This window comes from Eutrigla gurnardus (assembly GCF_963514095.1).
Source record: "Eutrigla gurnardus genome assembly, chromosome: 2".
NCBI lineage: Eukaryota > Metazoa > Chordata > Actinopteri > Perciformes > Triglidae > Eutrigla > Eutrigla gurnardus.
The window spans coordinates 9,838,430-9,859,075 of record NC_139916.1 but is presented as its reverse complement, the minus strand read 5'-3'; the positions used below and the strand labels follow the sequence as shown (position 1 = coordinate 9,859,075).

The 20,646-nt window shown below is 42.6% G+C and overlaps 1 protein-coding gene across 1 annotated transcript in view; it reads right to left on the bottom strand.

Moving 5' to 3' along the window:
• The window catches only part of mtss1 (MTSS I-BAR domain containing 1), a 43,716-nt gene that overhangs the window by 4,769 nt on the left and 18,301 nt on the right, over positions 1-20,646 (bottom strand). The window contains 10 exon segments of the mRNA XM_084023486.1: positions 490-516; positions 1,005-1,155; positions 1,435-1,566; positions 4,026-4,104; positions 4,267-4,364; positions 4,710-4,817; positions 4,945-5,102; positions 11,655-11,729; positions 11,810-11,901; positions 12,453-12,537. Of these exon segments, the coding sequence (XP_083879612.1) occupies positions 490-516; positions 1,005-1,155; positions 1,435-1,566; positions 4,026-4,104; positions 4,267-4,364; positions 4,710-4,817; positions 4,945-5,102; positions 11,655-11,729; positions 11,810-11,901; positions 12,453-12,537 (1,005 nt within the window).

Below are 20,646 nucleotides of genomic sequence, written 5' to 3'. Positions count from 1 at the left end.
GCAATTTCAAATTAAATATCTCAAGGTTTCAAATAAAATATGCAGTTTAAAGACACAGATTTTATGTACCAATATTTTTTTTTTAATTTAACTCTGAACTAATCAGTTTGTTGCAGCTCCAGCTGGTGTGATTCTGAGCTGTTAACCTCCTGCTGGCATCAGGAAATTGGCAGACAGAGAGAGACAGAAAGACAGGCAAGCAGGCAGACAGAGAGACAGAAAAGCAGACAGAGAGAGATAGAGACAGAGACAGACAGACAGAAAAGCAGACAGGCAGAGAAAGAGATAGAGAGAGAGATAGAGACAGACTGACTGACAGACAGACAGACAGACAGACAGACAGACAGACAGACAGACAGACAGACAGACAGGCAGACAGGCAGGCAGGCAGGCAGAGAGACAGGCAGGCAGGCATGCAGGCAGGCAGGCAGGCAGGCAGAGAGAGAGAGACAGAGAGAGAGACAGGCAGACAGATAGTCAGAGACCTACCATAGAGGGGAGGATCTCTCTTTACAGCTGGAAGAGAAGGAAGGAAGTTTAGCCAAGAAAACACAAACTGGTGGAACAACGGAGAACCGAGAGAGAACACAACATAGAACCAGAGAGAGAGAGAGAGAGAGAGACAGAGAGAGAGACAGAGAGAGAGAGAGAGAGAGAGAGAGAGAGAGAGAGAGAGAGAGACAGAGAGAGAAAACACAACAGAGAACCAGAGATAGAACACAACAGAGAACATGAGAGAGAGAGAGTGGGAGATAGAGATAGAACACAACGGAGAACCAGAGAGATAGAACATAACAGAGAACACGACAGAGATAGAGAGAGATAGATAGAGAGAGAGAGAGAGAGAGAGAGAGAGATAGAACACAACGGAGAACTGGTTTGAGTCCTCACTGTGTGTACGTTCGTGTGCGTCTGTGTGTCATCACTGTGTGTGCGTGTGTGTGTCCTCACTGTGTGTGTGTGTGTGTGTGTGTGTGTGTGTGTGTGTGTGTGTGTGTCCTCACTGTGTGTGTGTATGGTGTCCTCGGAGCAGGACGGGGTGGTGGTCTGGGTGCTGTAGCCACTGGAACAGTGCAGAGAGTCCCTGCTGCTCCTCGGGGCGTCTGAATTCAACGCACCCAACGTCAACGCCAGTTGATCCCGGGCCGAGCAAGACTGAGAGAGAGAGAGAGAGAGAATGGGGGTTATAAAGTTTCTGATTTTACAAAAGCCATGACAGAAGAGATTAAACAAGGAAGGGAGGAGATGAGACAAGGCAGAGATGTGTGGAAAGAAGGAAAAGAAGATCAGATGAGAGGATATGTCCTCCTCCTCCCATCTCCTCCCATCTCCTCCTCCTCCTCCTCCTCCTCCTCCTCCTCCTCCTCCTCCCATCTCCCCTTCCTCCGGTGGCTGACATGGATTTCTAACAGCCTTTGAAATAAGACCTTTTACCTTCCCGGATGCAGACATGGCTCGAGCTCTCTCTCCGTGGTGAGGATAGGCGATGAGGGGCGGGGCCAGCAGGCCGTTCTCTGCCCCTCCACCCCCCCCAGCAGCAAGCTGATTGGTGGAGCCGCCTGCATCCTGTCGTAAACAAACCAGTCAGAGTCAATTCAATTCAAGGATTCAAACACGTTGTCAGTGTGAACGACAACAGACAGAATACGACCGCATGCATCGTAGCAGTCAACAATGATGACAGGTTGTCGCTTTAATTATTAGAGCATTCGCGGTTCAATAATGAATCACTGTTAAGATAGCATTAAACTTTAGTTTGCTTGATTAGCTCACGCTTTCCTCGTGGAATAAAACTCTTCATTTAAAGCACAAAAACTTTGGTTCCATAATGTTCATGTAATCCCAGAGAAGAACATGAACACGGCTGTAAACTACAACATGCCTCTGGTGAACGGTTCACACTGACTGTAGAACTATTGCGTTAGTCACAACAGCACAGTTTAGCTGTCCTTAGTCGACACAATCGGATGACATTGAGAACAAATTAAACATCTTCTTCACTCATCGTTCAGTGGTTGAGCTGATCAGGGATCAGATAGACGCGAGACGGAACGTACAACGTTACGCCATCACGTGTCCACCAGAGAGCACGGACACATTTATTTTTAAACATCTTGATCAATTCCTACATATTAGGTATCTCATTAAAAATGTTCAAATCATCAGATTTTTCCATCTATCCATCGTCCACCGCTTATGTTGTGTACCCTGTATTCAGGGTTGCGGGGATGCTGGAGCCGATCGCAGCTGACATTGGACGAAGGCAGGATACACCCTGGACAGGACGCCAGTCTATCACAGGGCTGTCATCGGATTTTTAATCATCAATATTTGCCTCAGAAATCCAGTGTTGGCTACAATCAGAGCTGAGCTTTACAGTGTTTTCAATTAATACAATGGGTCTTTATTACTGACTTTAAAAGGTAAGATGCAACTTAAAGTGTAAAGTCAGAAAAATCTATTATTCATGATCTTTGAAATGACTCTAAATTACTTTAAAATGAGACTATGAGTTTCATTAGTTTTACCAAATATTAGAGAATCTATTAATAATGAAAAACAAACGCAATGACACAAACGGACGCATCAACAAAAGACACCATTGAAACAGAAAATACAACATAAATATACCAACAGATAGACAAAAACATCATCACTTCACGCAACTTTTATGGAGCAGGACTGAAAATATATTATATATGATATAATATTATAAAATGACTTCATGGGATGAAATCAGAGCTGGATCAGAGATATATGAGGTGCAATCAAAGGGGATAAAAAGCAGCGTGAGCTGATGGAAAACACGGAGGGAATAAAACGGAGAAACAGCGGGAGGCGATGTGAGATGGAGATTTAAACCGATGGAGGACAGACGGTCAAAACACAGGACGCCACTCGGGTTGGGAGGGATGTAGCAGTGGGAGGAGGTTTGTTCTCACGGTGGTCATATCCCTGCGGCTAACGCGGTGGCTCAGCGCGGGGTGGTGGCCATAGCCAGCGGCGTAACCATAGCGACCACGGCTGCCCTGGCGATTGAGGCGAGAGGGGGAGTTCCCTTCGCTGAGGGACCGCCCGGTTTCATCACAGCCAATCAGCAGATAGGGGGAGGAGCAGCGCTACACACAGGAGAGGGTTAGAGCGGTGTGTAGTCCTCATCAGGCTGAAAAGCTTTTATTTTGTAGGTCCTCACAGTTTAAAGTGGGGGTGTTGGGGGGGCTGGACGAAGGGTGTGGGGTTGTGTTATATTTGGGTGAAATGTACCTTTAAGTTATCAAACACAGAACTCTCATTTTAGGGGAATTTAACTTTTACAAGCAAAACTTTATCTTGATTTTGGCTGAAATTAGTAGCATTGTTGAACAGCACGGGGCCCAAAACACACATAGCCAAAATATTATCTTTAAGATTTCTATTCACACCAACTGTGAAGCAAATGTTTCACGTGCCACTATTATACATATACTGATCACGAATGAGGTGAATGACTTTTTTTTATGAAAAAATATTTAAACTGGAACAAGAAATGTGTGTGACGTTGTGATTCTCCTCCTGTCATCACTGAATCAGAAATGGAGAATAAATTATTATTTTAAGTGTTGATGGATCAGCTACAGTGTTAGCATAGCCTAGCTCCCATAGATCTGAGCTCCATTCAGAAAACAAGCATTTTAAATGCTGATTGCTTGTCGTCTTGCAGACAGACCTAAGAAACCATGACTTCAGACTTTTTACAAATTGTTATCATTATGTAGTTACTTCGGCATCATTCATGTGTTTATTAATAATAATAATTCATTCACAACAGAGTTTGCTTCTTGTTTGGTGTGAACAAACCTTAAGCACCAAACCTGAAAACAGTATCAGAAGTAGTCATCAGAAAGGAAAAACATTTTCATTTTGAGATACTAACATTTTTTAACGAGCAAAAACTTAATATATTGTGTAAGATGAAACTGTTCAGGGCAGCAAATCTGAAAACACTCAATCTATCTTGTGTGTGTGTGTGTGTGTGTGTGTGTTACCTGGATGTGTACTCCATCGACAGCACAGCTGATGGAGTCCAAGGAGGGAACGTGTCTCACTGATCCAGACTGGTAGTTACTGCAAAAACATACACAAATACCCCGTGTTAGTCATTGAAGGACAAACAGCACTGACAGACCAGATCTGCTACACAAATAAAAATTAAACTGGAATGTTATATAATGAATAAAAAACATGTGAAGCGTGCCTTGGGCTGCATTCATTCAAAATCCGAGTTACCTGCTGATGCTGCTCTTCCTAGACAGAGTGTTGCTGGGAGAAGCTGGAGGCGTCTGATAGCTGTAGTTGAAATCAGAACCGTTCAGATCCAAAATCACCTAAGAAACAAAAATAAAACATACAATCAATGTGAATAAATGTGTTATTCAGCCCCTCAAATAATTTAGACTCCCATCCCCAAACCCGTTGGGAATCTCACAGCTGATAGGCGTTTCGTGTCACCCAAATATTTCAGCTATGTTCACGCTGTGCAAAACATGGTGTGAACACTACCTTAGGCACAGAGGAAGAAGCTCTATCGGGCTTTGATTGTGGGATCAAGAAAAAATATATAGATATATCCATAGAATGCCTTGATTTGTTTGTACCACTAGTGGAGCTAAAATTTTTTCATTTGGCCTGCGGGTGGCGCTACAGGTAATGTCAGAGGAAGAGGAGGGTACCTGCTCGCTGGCTGGTGGGAGTTTATTGGGCTCAGCTGTCAGGTTGGTCAGATCTTCCAGGATGGTCTGCAGGTGGGTCACCTCACCCAGCATGTTGATCTCGTGGTCCTGCACACATATAATATGATATGATATAATATAATATTATATAATATACACATAGTATATTAATGATTATTTAAGTTAAACAGGCTGTAAAGGCCTCTTCACACACACACACACACACACAACTGACCAGTACAGGCTTCAGCATGCTCACGAAGCTGCAGTAGCGCGACCTCTCCTCTATCAGCGCTCTGCACACGGCACGTTTCTCCGTCTCCTCCAGGACGGCGTAGCGCACGTTGACGTCCTGCAGCGCGCTGTCCAGCTGGCCTCGCGCCTCGTCCTTCCCTTCAGAGACACACAGAGGAAGAGCTGATGAAGAGCCGGGTAGGATCATTCATTCAATCCCTGACAGGCGGTTTATTCACCAAAATCTCAAAATACAGGAGACAATTTGTTCAGATGCTAAACATTTACATATGTCGTTTTATTCCGGTGATTCGCAGGAAGACAAGCTGAACTTAAATAAGACGGAGAGTTTTATTCTATGAGCAGCAACAGTTTAGATTTGTTAACATGGAAACAAAGCAGCAATAATACAAGACTGAGTCTAGATGATATTGATAATAAATGGAGACAATAAGTCTAATATTAGGTAATTTTCGTTGTTTTTTATCAAAAATATCTTAGGATTTTTCAGTATTTATTTGGACCTGTGTGGAGCTCTATCCCATCTTCATTTGAGAGCCGAGTAGAAGAATAAACTTTGAACCGAGGCAGAGTTCATCCAAGTGCAAACAGAAGCTACTTGAGAGTGAGGATGAGGTTTTGAGAGAAAGTATTACTCTTGATCTGAAAATGACATCATTGAGACACTCTGTCAAAGTGAAGGACCATGCTCTTGAATTAAAATTAAATTAATCAAAATCAAATTAGAATAAAATAAAATAAAGAAAACTGGCAAGAATTGACATACCCTATAAACCTACCTAAAATAAAATAAAACAAATTAGAATAAAATTGAATGAAAATAAGATAGCAAAAAAAACAAAAACACTAGCTGTCACATTTAAGGATTAAAGACACGCTGAATTCGGCAGTCGGAAAACATTTCGGCAGTCACGCCAACACAGGTTGTGATACTCAGATCCTACCAGCAGGGGTCAGCACAATACCACACAAACCCACAAGCTGCCTGACCTCATCCTCCACTGTCTGAGTTCTCAGCTCCAGTTTGTCTGAATAAACTTAAAAGTTGTCAGATCCATTGACTTCTCCAACACATATTCTTAATATATACCAAAGCCCTCACTACAGGCCAGTCATCCTCATGAAACTTCTCTAGTAAGTGACTTATTATTTTTGTGACAAGTTTTCAGAAATGTTGTTTTTATATTTAAATGAGGATTTATCTAATGCTAATAATGCTCCTTTTTGACACTAGACGGAGCCAATCTGCTGCAAGCAAGAGTACTATTTTTAATGCAGGACTTTTAATTGCAAGGGAGTATTTTTACATTGAAGTATTGCCACTTTTACTTCAGCTAAAAGCACCCCAATACTTTTTCCCCACAGGCACATGAAAGCAGCAAGATTGTTTTTGGTTAAAAAGGTGATGACGATCTCATTTCTGAACACCGGCGAAAAAACAACAACTCAATGATCTCAATGGTTGACATAGTTTTCAAGAAAACAGCAAAAACAAAAACCTCTTTCTAACTTCACGAAAGAGAAAGAGGCAGTAAATCCTGTGGAAAACAGCGAGAAGCAGTTTCCAAATCCAAACACACACTGCAGACTTTGTGTCACAAAGCTCAACCTAAACACAACCGGTTCATTCAGGTGTGTGTGTGTGTGTGTGTGTGTGTGTGTGTGTGTGTGTGTGTGTGTTGGAGGACGAGGAGACTTTCCATGCTGCAGACAGAAGCTCAGTGTCGGCATGCTGTTAGTCTGCGTGACGTCTGATGAAACGCACAGACAGGCGGCGCGCTGTTGAACCACCACCCACGGCCAACACAAAGTCCTGAACTCGAAAGCTCCGTTCTGCACAGTCGACTAATTCACAGTTAAAAAGGTGAAACTCAGTTCAGATGGAGTCGACTCCCACCGGCTGGGAAATCTCGTGTTTGTCTCCAGCCAGGTTGCTTTAATTACCACTCTTATCACTATTAAAACAGCCATCAGTATTTTTCACATAGCTCTGATGTGTCTGACTTGGCGGTAAATATTACAGCCTAAGTAACGTGATCCTAATTTAATTCAGTTTAAGTCAGACAAATGTAATCCGATGAGTTATTGTGAGAGGGATCTTCTCCCATCGCTGTGGCTCTGGACTTCATTTCCCAGAGCTGATCTGTCAATCAAACGGCCTGATGAAGCTCGAGTGCCTTCAAATGCAACCTTCTGCTTTTTTGGAGGTTTTTTTCAGTTGAAGCTGCTAAATACACAGGTATCCATCACGAAAACCCACCCGAGAAGCACGTGGCGCTCAAGCCTCGCCAACGTGGTTTGGTCTCCGATTTGATTTTCTCCAAAAACGGCAAGTGGAAAATAAGGGCTAAAGTCGAGTAGTGGGAGCTTGGCGTTACACGGTAGTGATTTATGAATAAGAATAAAAGACTATCACCACACCACACATATTTACGACGTAATTCATTTCATTTTTTAATGTTTTTTTTTAATTATTGATACAAAAACGATTATTTTAATGATTATCACAGAGCACCTGCATTTGGACTGGAGGCATGAAGAGCGAAACAAACAGTTACAAACCCTGAATACTTCAGAGCCTCATTAGATGCGCTTTCTTCAGCCATAAACCGGTCTGTTAGCATTCCTGTCTCCCACGAGGCACCGTTAGCCTCCGGCTGGGTTAAACGAGGAATCACCAGCAGTGATTGATCACAGGCCGCCGAGGCAGCGACTCGTGTGCTGCTCGGTGGGGTTTTCTCACTACAGCACATACAGATGTTTTAGATCCGGCATCACCATTTTTGACCATATTAAAAATGCTGATCTTATTCCTCCATGTCTGCTAGTCATCTTAACGTGTCATAATGAAGTCACAGATGACGGTAAACAGTGTGTGATCACACGCTGCTACAGTGATATTTAACGTGCTTTCTGCTGACAAATGCAACACGCAATATGTTTCTAATCAAGATGACTAAGACTTCCCCAAACAGCAGAGCCTTCTAAATAAACTGCTGCTTATTCATCCAACATTCGTCTGGACCGTCTGCCACTGATGATGTCATCAGCGTGTGTCACAGACAGGGGAACCAGGTGGCCGAGTTCAGGTGATTACGAGGTGTTTCTGTGGAGCCGCTCTGAAGCAGGTTGAGACATGAAGCTGAATGTAAACAATAAATAAAGGCCTGAAGATTCAAATGACTAATATTGCAGCTTCTCTGTCTTGCCTCCTGAGAAAATACATTCGGCTGATCTCCTCTTCGTAACTTTCTTCTACCAACTATCTTGGTTGACTTCTTTAGCTATTCCTGCTTTGCGTCTCTTCCAAAGTCTTCTACACAGACGGACTTCTTTTTGCAACCAAAGTCGTCGCCCCCTGATGGCCAGCAGAGAGAATGACCGTATAAGGCACTTCAGCATTTGCTTCAGAACTGGAGGCGGCCTCCTGGTTTCTACATCTGCCACTGGAGAGCCACATGACATCATCTTCCTTCTCCTCTTGGTGTACTCCATCACCACCACCACCCCCCTGCTTTAATGCAACCACTAGAGAAAGATAATTATATCATCCATCCATCTTTAACCTCCTCTTTTTCGTCTTCAGGGTTGGAGTTAGGACATCACATTTTTCATTGTCTATATCATCGTATACATGTCCTCTCCTCTTCCTCCTCCTGTCTTTCTAACCACAGCGACCGCTGTGGAGAGGATGACTCCGACGCCTCCCTCCGTCCTCGTCTTGTCCTCCTCCTCTTCTCTGTACAGTCACACGGAGGAGAAGGTCGGCAGCCATCTTTCATTTTTTTCATCCTGAACTAAAGTGAAGCAGTGAGCTTCTATTGATGCCGTTTCTAAGTATTCCCTTTGCTCCCGTTGAAAGTACTGCAATGGAGAACGAACAGCTGATAGGAGATAACATGACGACTACTACAACTAGTTGTCTGGTTACTGCTCCTACTACTACTACTAAAACTACTTTAACTACTGCTACTACTGTAAACCTTCGTACAGCAGCAACACACGGCCTCATGTTACACTTGTGAATTTGACTGCAGTATCATTGGTGTTTTTTCACGTCACTCATGCTAGAAGCGGCAGACAGGAGGCGGGGCTAACCTCCAAAGCAGCAATCGTGAAATAACCACCAATGCTGTGAAACCACCCAGAGGTGCTCGATGAATTTCACTGAGCTGTATTCGCTGTGAATAGCAAGACACACTTCGGCTGGTTTAATACAGCTGGATGAACCCCAAATAAGCTATTTAGCTGTGATTTGGTGCGAACGCACCATTAGAAGCACATATTGCTTCCATTCCTTTCATTTCAGCGGAGGGTTTCACGTTCATTACGGGTACGAGAGTTCAAATTAATTTAAACAAATCAAATGTTTAGACAGGAACGCAGTGCATGGAGTGCTTCTTGGGTGTTGCAGAAAAGTGTATCCCTCAGGTGCTCTTCAGTTGGGGAGATCCATAAAGAGTGGGTTGCAGACAGAAAACCGAGGCACTCGTGAGGGTACGACCAATTAAAATGCCTTTATTGGTACATGGCTAATCTATTAAAAGCGAGTCAACGCGTTTCAGCCAAACTGGCCTTCATCAGGACAAAAGTGTTTATTTCAAACCTGGTTTGATATTTTTTAAAGCAACAGCCGCGGCGTTTTTGTGTGAAGAAGAATTGGAACAGCAAGAACATCTTCATGTCCGTCTTTCTGTTCCCTCGACTCTCCTCCCATCATCTCTCTCTGAGCAGTTCTCTATCTGAAGTGGTTACACACCACATAATGACAGAGCGCGCGCACACACACAATCATATGGATTCATGATGGAACAGATGTTTACTGTTTAAGTTTTCATTCAAATGTATTCTGTTACAGAACAAACTGAGGAAATAGACAAATAGAAAATCATTTAAATCTGGTAGAATAAACTGAGCTTGTGCACCATTCAGGATTTAAGTGCATAAACAAACAAGAGACCTGGAGCCAGGACAGTTAAAAAAGCAAAAAAATATATATAAAAGAAAAACAAAAGACGTATAAAAGGTACGGAGACAGAATGGAGGGGTATGGATGCGCTGTAGCAAAGCTGCCAGCAGAGGGAGTCACAGAGCAGAAATGAGGTGGGAGAGTTGGCACGGTGGGACTAAACTATGGACGTATGTGTTCACTCACATTTACAGAGGAAGGAAATCAGCTATTAGCGCTTTTAACAACTACCTAATGATTTCAATAAGGGATTTCACCGCCACGCCTCCTTTGCTGCCGATACACGTGTAATCTAAAATCACAACTGGAGCAGCATTGTCCTTTGGTTCAGTGTAAAATAGCAAAGCCGGCGTTATGACACGCAATGAACTGTGCAGCAGGGATAATTATAATGTGAAGCACTGATTGGTGAGTGTAGGCCCCGCCTCCTCTCTAGCACGTCTAGTGACACAAATAAACCCCAATCTGCCTGCGGTCAAACGCTGTTGATGTGAACACACCTTAACAGAAAGACAAACTATGAAAATAAAACCCAAGTTGTAATAATTTTTAACATTTTTTACTGCGTAAATCATTAGTTTGTGATATTAAAAAAAAGTCATGTTGATTGATTGATTGATTGAGCCGAGCGAAAATACAGTTAAGGGAACGACACAGAAAGAGGAAGGAAAAACGGAGACGCACGGTAGACAACATGTTCAGAGATGTTAAACCCACATCAGACATCCCTCTGTTTACCATGGGCGGGCCGCACTGAGACTCTGAGTGTGTGTGTGTGTGTGTGTGTGTGTGTGTGTGTGTGTGTGTGTGTGTGTGTGTGTGTGTGAGAGAGAGAGAGATGTGTGTCCAGACTATTTCTGTGCATTTGCGTATTGGATTTGTCGACAGAGACGGCAGAGTTTATTTGTATGAAAGGCCTCGATGTTTCATTGTGGTGTGTGTGTGTGTGTGTTTATGCATGCATGGATGTGTGTGTGTGTTTATGCATGCATGGATGTGTGTGTGTGTGTGTTTGGGCGTTTTCCGTTCCATTCCCCCACCATATACGTCCATCTGCAGTCTTTGCTGGCGAGCTTTCAGTCTCTTTGATTACGGGCTGGCGTTGAGGCCAGGTGCAACCATGGCAACCACAGGGCGTGTGCCGCTTTTGATAGCGAGGCGCAGGGTGTGGTCCAGGTGATGGCCTAGCAGCGTGTCTGTGCTGCTATGGCAACAGTCCAACAGACAGGCCTGACAGCACAGAAGCTGCTCAGTCTGAACAAACCAAGTCAAGTTCAAGGTGCAGCTGAGTTGACTTTTTAAGAATCACATTCCCAGTTTAAGTTTTCATCTCTAATATATTAAAAGTAAAAACAATCAGTCAGAAACCAGCAGAGAGAAATTAACTACATTCCCAGTTTTAAATGAAGACTAAATAAAAAGATGGAAGCAGGGGCTTATATATTTGAGGGCTTATTTCTTCCCTCGGGTCTCAGGTGACTGACAGGAAGCAGAGCGTAACGTAACAGCAGCAGGAAACACTTATGTCAGCACAATGAGGGCCAGATCAAACGCATGTTTGCTGTGGAGGATCATCTCACTCTGTGAAAGGTCTTATCTCTGGATTTTTTTTTCTCCACGAATGCTAAGTCCCCAACCTTCCTTTTGTTAATATAACTCGACAGTTTTACTGTTGCGGTGCGGCTGAATGTGAGATGAAAGGTGTTTGTTGTTCTTCTTACCTTTCTTCACCTTCTTCTGGAGTTTGATGGTGTCTGAGGACTTCTTTTTGATGTCTGCTCTGGCCTTCTTGTACTCTAAACGATGACAACAGGCAGGCAGTGAGAGAGAGTTTGTGTCTGGGCGGGTCTACGTGCATGTTAGCCTGTTAGCATACCTTTAGCATGGTCTTTGTCCAGCTGATTTGCCACTTTTTTCCACTCCTCCATCTTCAGCTCCAGCGGCGTGACCAGGCCTTCTGATAGAGCACTGAAGAGAAAAAGATTTTAATCAGTCGTCAACCCCGTTTTCTTCGTCCTATTAAAGGAGCAGTGTGAAGAATTTAGTGGCTTCTAGCGATTGCATACATTTTAAAGTGAAATGCATCAATCTAATGTTCTCTGTGCTGCTGTGCTCCTGCGATGAAACTGCAGAGTTGCATAGAAAATCAAACTATAAACCAACCTAAGTAATCATCATCATTATCCTTGAAGGGACCAACATTATTATAGAACCTGTAGCTGAATGTTGAGTCTGAGTTTGTATGTGAATCATCTGAGTGACGGCTTCTCTAACGAGAGCAGACAGTAATGACAGAAATGATTCGATGTTGCAGCAGTGACAGTTGTGACAACAAACACACGCATGCATGCACACACACACACACACACACACACACTTTAGTTGAGTGTAATTAGAGTGTCGTTCCCACACTGTCATCATATCATTCACGCCCTCACCTGTCCTCCTCCCTACAAGCGCTACTGTGTGTGTGTGTTTGTGTGTGCGTGTGTGTGTGTGTGTGTGTGTGTGTCTCTTACGTGGTGAACAGTTTGAGTTTCGACTCGATGCTTCGGTGTCTCATGCACATCCTGGTCAGCGCTGAGCCGATCTCCTTGGTGGCACCTGGAGACAAAAACAACAACACAACAGATCAGAGGAGATCCATTTAGAAGTTTTTAAATGAAGCTTAAAATTACAAAACTAAAAAAAAAACATTCCAGATGAAGAAATTACTTGAGGTTTTAGGACATGAATGTTTCTTTAAGACTTTAACGGCTGAAACAGACACACGAAACATAAAAAACTGTCAAAGAAGATTTCCATTATTGGGATAATCTTAAATATCGCCACATTAGTGAATTGAATTGTAAGGGCTCTTCTTTAAGGTTGCTCTTCTTGAAAATGAATTTAATTATGATTTATGATTACCTCATTTAAAATGTAAAACGGGATGTTTACTGAGGAAAGACATGTGTCCTCTCTCTGATTCATAAAAAATGACATATTTGTTGCGGTATTTGTAGGGTTAAATGATTCCAGTATGATCTGGTGCCATTTTAAGAGAATTATTTTTGGCCACGTGAATTTTTCATGTGGTCCCACCGCAACAAAGAAGTGATGTAGGAAACTGTGGCTGAACAGTGTGCGTGTGTATCATTGCTTCATAAAGTGGTATTAAGGAAAACCAATCTGATTAAGATCTTAAGTTGTAATGTGTGTTGAAATGATAGGGGTGTGTGTGTGTAATAAATGATGTAAGAATGAGCCCGCCTCTTTTCACAATCAGCTTCAGTTAATTGGATGGAACAGTATTAGGTTACACACACACACACACACACACACACACACACACACACACACACACACACACACACACACACACACACACACACACACACACACACACACACACACACACACACACACACACACACACACACACACACACACACACACACACACACACACACACACACACACCAGTGATTTTTAAACCAAACACATTACAGCATCTCCTTATCACACACACACACACTGACACGGCACCTAACTCTGACCACCTTTGTTTGTATAATACTGGGAGTACATTGATCCTGTGATATCAGATTGGATAACACCTGAAATGATGTTGCTAAATCAATTCATCATCAACAATTTTTTTTAATCGACTGATTATTCTAATGATCCTGAACCGGACTGTAACTTAAACCCGTCTCTTAGACACAACAGACTAGATGTGAATGCTTGTTGTAGCAGCTTAAACACTTTCATGACATGCTTTAATTCTGTTTGTCTACGATGGAGTGAGATCACATAAACGCAGCAATAAACTCTACAGCATTAGTGACTTAGACTCGATGTGAAACTGCAATGGGAGGAGCCTGAACGCTGTGAGGAGGAGGACTCGCCGCCCAGTCCGTTTTTGTTTCACTGCGCTAATAGACACATTCGGCTGAAGGCAAATTAAATGTCTGTGTATCCTCAGAGGAACCCGACTTCAGTTTAACAGTTTTATGGTCCATTGAGCTTCATTAACCCGGCTAACCAGGCTAAACCAACTAGCATTCCACACATGTTAAACTGAGTTACTTCTACTACTAAGTTTCTGTTCTGCATGTGCTATAAAGTAAAACAACCCGCTGTTTGGTTCACAAAGAACCCCAACTATGTGGCATACCAAACTGAACGTCCTGCACTGGAAATTACCGGTACAAATACACGTACTGTTACACACCTACTGTCTTTCATATTGATTATCATACTAGTCAAAACACGGTGTGACTTCTGTTCTCATCACCAAATCCTGCGATGGAACACAGTGAGAAATTCACACTGAAGGGTAGAACTGTGCGAGTTCACGCTGACTCATTTCATGTCATTTTAATATTGGATGTCCCGAACTAAACCGAGAGGAAACAAGCAGGAGAACACGCACAAACACACACACACACACACGATGCTAGCAATGCTGAGTCACAGCTCACTTATGTAAAAGAAAAGTCATCGTGAAAAGATCAGTTCAACCTTGTCGTTAGAAGGAGCTACAGCTGCCCCAGAAACCTGGATCATACACACTTTTACTGTCGTCTAGTCTACATCAGCCTCCACTCTTCACTCTCTCCTTTCTTATCTTTCCCTCTTTGCCCTCTAGACACACACACACTGTGTTACTCGGCACACACACTCACACACACGCTCACACCTGAGTGAGTGTGTGTGTGTGTGTGCCTCCTTAAATGGCACACCTTAAACCTTAAGGTGTGCCGTTTAAGGAGGCGTGCTTGCATTATTTGCCTTTCCCTCCCTGTTGCAGCTGTGAGCTCAGAGAACATTAAACTAAAGTATATCTTTCAAAAGTCTGTCTCAGAGAGAGAGAGAGAGAGAGAGAGAGAGAGAGAGAGAGAGAGAGAGAGAGAGAGAGAGAGAGAGAGAGAGAGAGACTTATTATAATTTTTGGAGAATTATTATTTTTATCATCATTATTTTATTGTATTGTATGTAACTGTGCTTTGGCAACACATTTCATGTCATGCCATTAAAGCCTTATGAATTGAATTGAGAGAAAGAGTGTGTGACCCTAACCCTAACCCTAAATCATGTCTGGTTAAACAGCCAGTCCACATTTTTCTTGATACTTTGAACTAAATAAAAAACACATTATTTCAATTTGAGAGAGCACACATTGAATGTTGGTGAAAGACGGGTCAAAGTTAGAGCAGGAGGTAAGTCTGGGTGTTTAAAAAGATGGTGTGGGAGATAAGTTTACCATTGGCTTTCGTTTTCTTTTACAAAATCCATGTTCCCTGCATGGTATAACTATCACTGAAACCCAATGCCAAGTAAACAAACACCAGCATCCTTTTGTTCCCAGATGTAGAAAGAAAATTACTACAGTATGTTTATTCTCACTGCCAATCACCGCAAGCTTAATCGCTGTTGAAGTGCTGTGGAGTGTGGCGGCAATCAGCTAACTAAAGGCACATACAGCTTTCATTCACATGATGGGTAACAAATAAGGTAATCCAATGGTATTGCTATCACCTTTATTTTTAATAGTGAGGGGATCCTTGAATTTCCAAGGTGTTGCATGTACCTGTAAGCTGATACTGCCCTGATACACTTCTTCACGGTGCATTCAAATGTTATTTCAAAATCCTTAGTATCACAGTGGACCGCCCAGGCCTGTTTAATACCATAAATAGTTATTTAGCAACAGGTGAATTACAACATATGCGACAGAGCTTGTGTTTGCGTGTGTCACAGCCAGGTGTTAAGCACTATAGGCGTCTGTGTCCAGACATGTCTAATGGAGCTCAGAGTCGACTGGAGATGACTTGAGAGAAAAAATGTAACCTGACAAGATCAGACAGACTCGGTGTGGGAGTGAGTTTCCTTTTGATTCTCACATTTTGTTTTGTTCTGGGGTTGTAATGTGCTGTTCACAGCTTTGAAGACGCTGGATCAATCATCTGTAAGTCACTCAGTAGGAAGTCAATAAGAAGTGTGACATTTCATTAGGCAGGCTTTTTTTTGGTCTGTAGAATCTTCTGTAAGTCGGCTGCATGGTCAAAATAATGTGGTTGTACTATTGGTGAAGATTGGTGAGTCTCGAAGTGCGTGCAGTACAACTACATTTCCTTCTTCCTCGTAAAACATTTGCAAAGCAGATACTGTATTTGAATTTGAGGCCTGCATTGTTCAAGACCATGTTTGCTAACTTGCAGATTATCAGTGGAATAGTGTGAAACCATCATCAGCCATGTGCACCACGTCACCGGTGTAATCGAAATTGTGTGATTTCCACAAGCTTGTGCACAAAGTACAGACAACAGTGTTGGGCAGTTTGTTTTCCCGGTGTATCTGTGACTTCACAACATGTACAAAGGAGTGATAGTTGTTATTTCAGCCCTGATTGCTGTAACATTGTCGGGGTCTACATGGATGTTAGCCTAAAGCAGTTAGTTACTATGACGACTTTAACACTTAGCTGTAAAGTTGACCTTGAATTATAGAAGCTAACTTTGTTAGCAGCTTCGCACCAGAATCCACATGGATCCAGATCCAGTGAGGTTGCTGCTTGCTAAAATGCTGAACTAGAGCCTCCAAAACCGAAGTCCACAAACCAACGGATGACATCCCCAGGATTACGTCTCCATATACAGTCTATGATCAACATGTGCATCCTGCTACCTTCAGATGCTGCAGGCATTTCATAAACTTAAGGGCGAAGCCTTTCATACAGTGCGATTGCCCCATAGTGCTAGTGGTGGTCAGAAACTCCACAGGTTCCTGTAATCTGCCACCATAACAGCCTCCACCCTCATCAGAAGACTTTCCACCAAACTTTGGAAGAAGGGATTTGCTCTCACAAAAGCATTAGTGAGGTCTAACGCCAATGTTGGGCAATGCGACCTGGCTCGCGATCTGCATTCCAGTTGATCCCAAAGGTTGGATGGGGTTGAGGTCGAAGCTCTGGTCAGGCCAGTCGAAAAAAGGATATCTTTATGAAGCCAGCTTTGTGCTCGGGGCCACGGACATGTTAAAACAGGAGAGGACCTTCCTCAAACTGTTGAACAATATAATTGTATGTCACAGCATTATGTCCCTTTATTGGAACTAAGGGGTGGCCACAAAAGAATCTGCTTCCACTGTTTGTTATTAAGTTCAATATAAAGCAGAATACAGTCATTGAATTGGCTTTGGCCTATGCTGCTTCCATAATTCTTCTTGTACGTAAAGTGAGCTATTTTAAGTTGTGCAAAATGATATGAAATATGAGTGTTTCAACTGAAAATGTGTCACAAACTCCTCTGGGTGGAAAAAAGATGAGGAGGAAAATAAAAAGTGTCTTCAGTCATTTATAATTTCCCTCCATTTTCCAAAGACACAACGCCAGAGAGACAGAGAGGGAAGTGTTTCACCCTCTTACCAAATCCAGATTTTCCAGCTTCGCTCTCCTCCTCGCAGCTCATAATGTGGCCCTTTCACAACAGTCTGAGTGTTAATTCCTGCCGATTCCTCCTAAGACTGCACGGAGACTAGGTTTCTCTTCTACTGAAACTACTGCCTGAAGTCTGGCGTCACATCACGAATGTGATCAATCATTTTTTCCCCTACATGCTCATCATTCAAGGCGCAGAGCACCTCAAAGTCGATATAATAACGGTATTATTCTCGGATGACCAGAAAGCTTACCAAACTAGGTGAGTTTAGTCATTTTGGTTCAAAATAATAAACATGCATGTTGTGCTTGAAAAATAAATTTAAAAGAACTAAATACATTTTCTGTTCTTCATTCAAGTGGTAATAAATAGGAAAACTCAAGTAATATTTGAGGTGAAACAGAAAATCATTGCCAGGTTGCTTAGTCTGCCTTTGGGCATAAGGATTCTAACAGCACTGTGGAGCGTTGTGGTGGCGTTAGACTGTCTCGTTGTCAGCCATTTTGACGGGTTATCTGATATAGCCACGGCAAATTTAAAGCAAAGTCAATCAGCCATGATGGATTAAACTTTTTTTCTGTGAGTTTTATAAAAAAGAAAAAGAAAAATCAGACCAAACTGTTTTTTTGTTCCCGGCTGTGAACATGTTTATAGAAAGGCATTAGGTGAGGAAGTGATTGATCCCTGACATGAAATTCCCTGGACTGAAGCTGCAACTTGAATCTTAAAAAATGTGGAGAGATTCGTGTGCATGTAGTATTCTCTTAAAACTTTGATATTGCTCTCATCCTGGTCATCGTGACAACAACCCCAGTCTGCGATAGTAACAGCCCCCAACTCTCTCACCCTGTCTTTATATTGATCCAGTAATGGATTAATTGATCAGCTGACCAGACAGGATGGCGCAAACTGTCCCCTCAGCTCCATGTCTTAAAACACATGCACAGCGTTGACCTTAAATCTCCATTAGAACTAGTCAGCACTCAGTAGGTCGTCTTGTGATCTGTGTGTGTGTGTGTGTGTCTGTGATGCATGCTTTGAAAGCCCCATGATGCCACAGACGTCAACTGTTCACGGGTTGCCGGGGAAACCAGTCATGTGGAATCACCAGAGAACGAGACAAGAGGAACCAGCTTTCAAAATCGGTCGATTGTGACGAGATTTATGTTGATTTTTCAACGGCAATGCAGTTCTTATCAACACCTCTAAACATTACCGCTGACACATGCAGTCATCCACAGATATTAGAGAATTGTTTTCGAGTGTTACAAGTTCAATGTGTCAGTAGAACTGCAGTCAGTCAGTGCTCCAGGGAAGGCAGAGGACAAACATATGGCACTGCTGGTGGGAATCGTAACAAAAATGAATAAATGACTTATTGCTGTAAAACAGGGACAGAACGAGGGTGGGGAGGGAGCTGATCCAGACAGAGCATCTACAGAAATATAGCAGAATAAAGTCGCGTGTGATTTAATTCATGTTAACTCAATCTGGTGTAACCCAACACACAAACAGGGTCAGGAGGAAGAACTTGCATCGGCAGCAGTGGTGAGATGCAAAGAGAGAGACAGATGACGTCTCTTAGCTTCTATTCACAGACATCGATCGATCAGGTGTCGATCCGTATCAGGCAATCAATAGGTTCAGGACGGGATGTGTTTAAATTTGGCACTTCCTGATAATATCGTTCAAATATGCTTTTGTATAAAGGCGCATGTCATGTACACATCTTAAGTTAAAAACAATCAAATAATCTTAAATAATATGATGATAAGTCATGAGGTCTCCCTGAATAAATAAATAAATAAATAATAAGAAAGAAATAATATATAATATTCCTATTTAAAAAGTATCATAGAAATAAGAAAAATACAAATTTGCAACCTGTATTTTCTTTTAAATCAGGCTCTATTTTTTCTTATACTATTATATTTACATGATCTCGATAATGTAAATTCACCATGATTCATTTATTTAAGGAAATCCTGTCCTTTGTTTTGCAGCGAGGAAATAAACGATACGCAGTAGGAAGATGAAAGAGCGATTGATTGAACCGTTTCAGTGCTATTTGAAGCCCTGCAGCAGCCGACGCCAACAACAACTGCTGTGCGGTCTGTGACCTTTGTGTTGTTTATTGAACGCAACTTGTGATGGTGGTGATTTAGAAACATCCGCCGCGGATTTCACTCTCAAGGCCGTCGATCAAATTTCTGTCGACTCCACAAAATGACTCCTAACAATTTGTTTTATACTTTTTCTCCTCACATACGCAGATATTGGGAGTAATTGAACCACCAATACAACAAAGAACAACACGGTCTTAAATGTAACTTGTAGCTTCCTCTCACTATTAACAAAACGAAATGTTTCACCACCGTAACCAGCTGGCAGAAAAGACTTTACTGTACTCTGAGACACGTTCACACGTTTGTTGCATGTGCAGTCGTTCACTTTCAGCAGGTCCAGTTGCTTGAAAACAGACAAGATTTACACCAAGTGGCCCCTCAGGGGACAGAGAAAGTGTCATTTCAGCGTGAATGAGGCACGGTTTGGGGTTACACAGCCTGGCTTGGGAGTGTGGCTGGGTATCGGTACCTGATAGCTTCAAGGTATCGACTGAAATAAAAACAGGATCAAGTAGTATAGCAAGTTCTCTTGTTGAACAACAGCTGCAGTCTGTCTTTTTTGTGTGCACAGATCTAGAAGAAAAAAAGAAACTTCTTGAACGAAGCCAATCACAGGCGTTCGATTTAATGTGACGTGTGATTGGCCAGCCGTAAAGAGATTTCCACCGCAGCCAACTTTGAGACTGACTTTCCTGACGATGGCCGGGTTTGTTTTCTCATTCACATACAGCGAAAGCACACATTACATAGGTGTGAGACACTGTCAGGTTTAAACACATGCTGTGAGCGCCGACTGCTCTGTAAAACTTTCTCCTCCCGCTGTTGAACTTTACGTTGCGCCTCGTGTCGGTGTGATGATATCTTACGACAGCGAAACGTTAGCAGGCTTTGTTTGTGGGGCAGGTGACGTCGGGTGTGTCAGCATGTGATCTGAAGCTGCTCATTTCACATCGACCTCTGGAGAAAGGACTGTAGAGTTATTTATCTGCAGTCTGCTCGTCCTCTGCTATTACAGATTGGGTTTTATGTTCTGTAACAAAGGCAGAAACAGCTGAATCTGCCCTATTTACCTTTTTGAATCCTAACATGCGTTTGCCCTGATACACAAACAAGAACCCTGAGACATGACGGAGCAGGTCTGCGGTGGCTTCCATGGAGGGGAG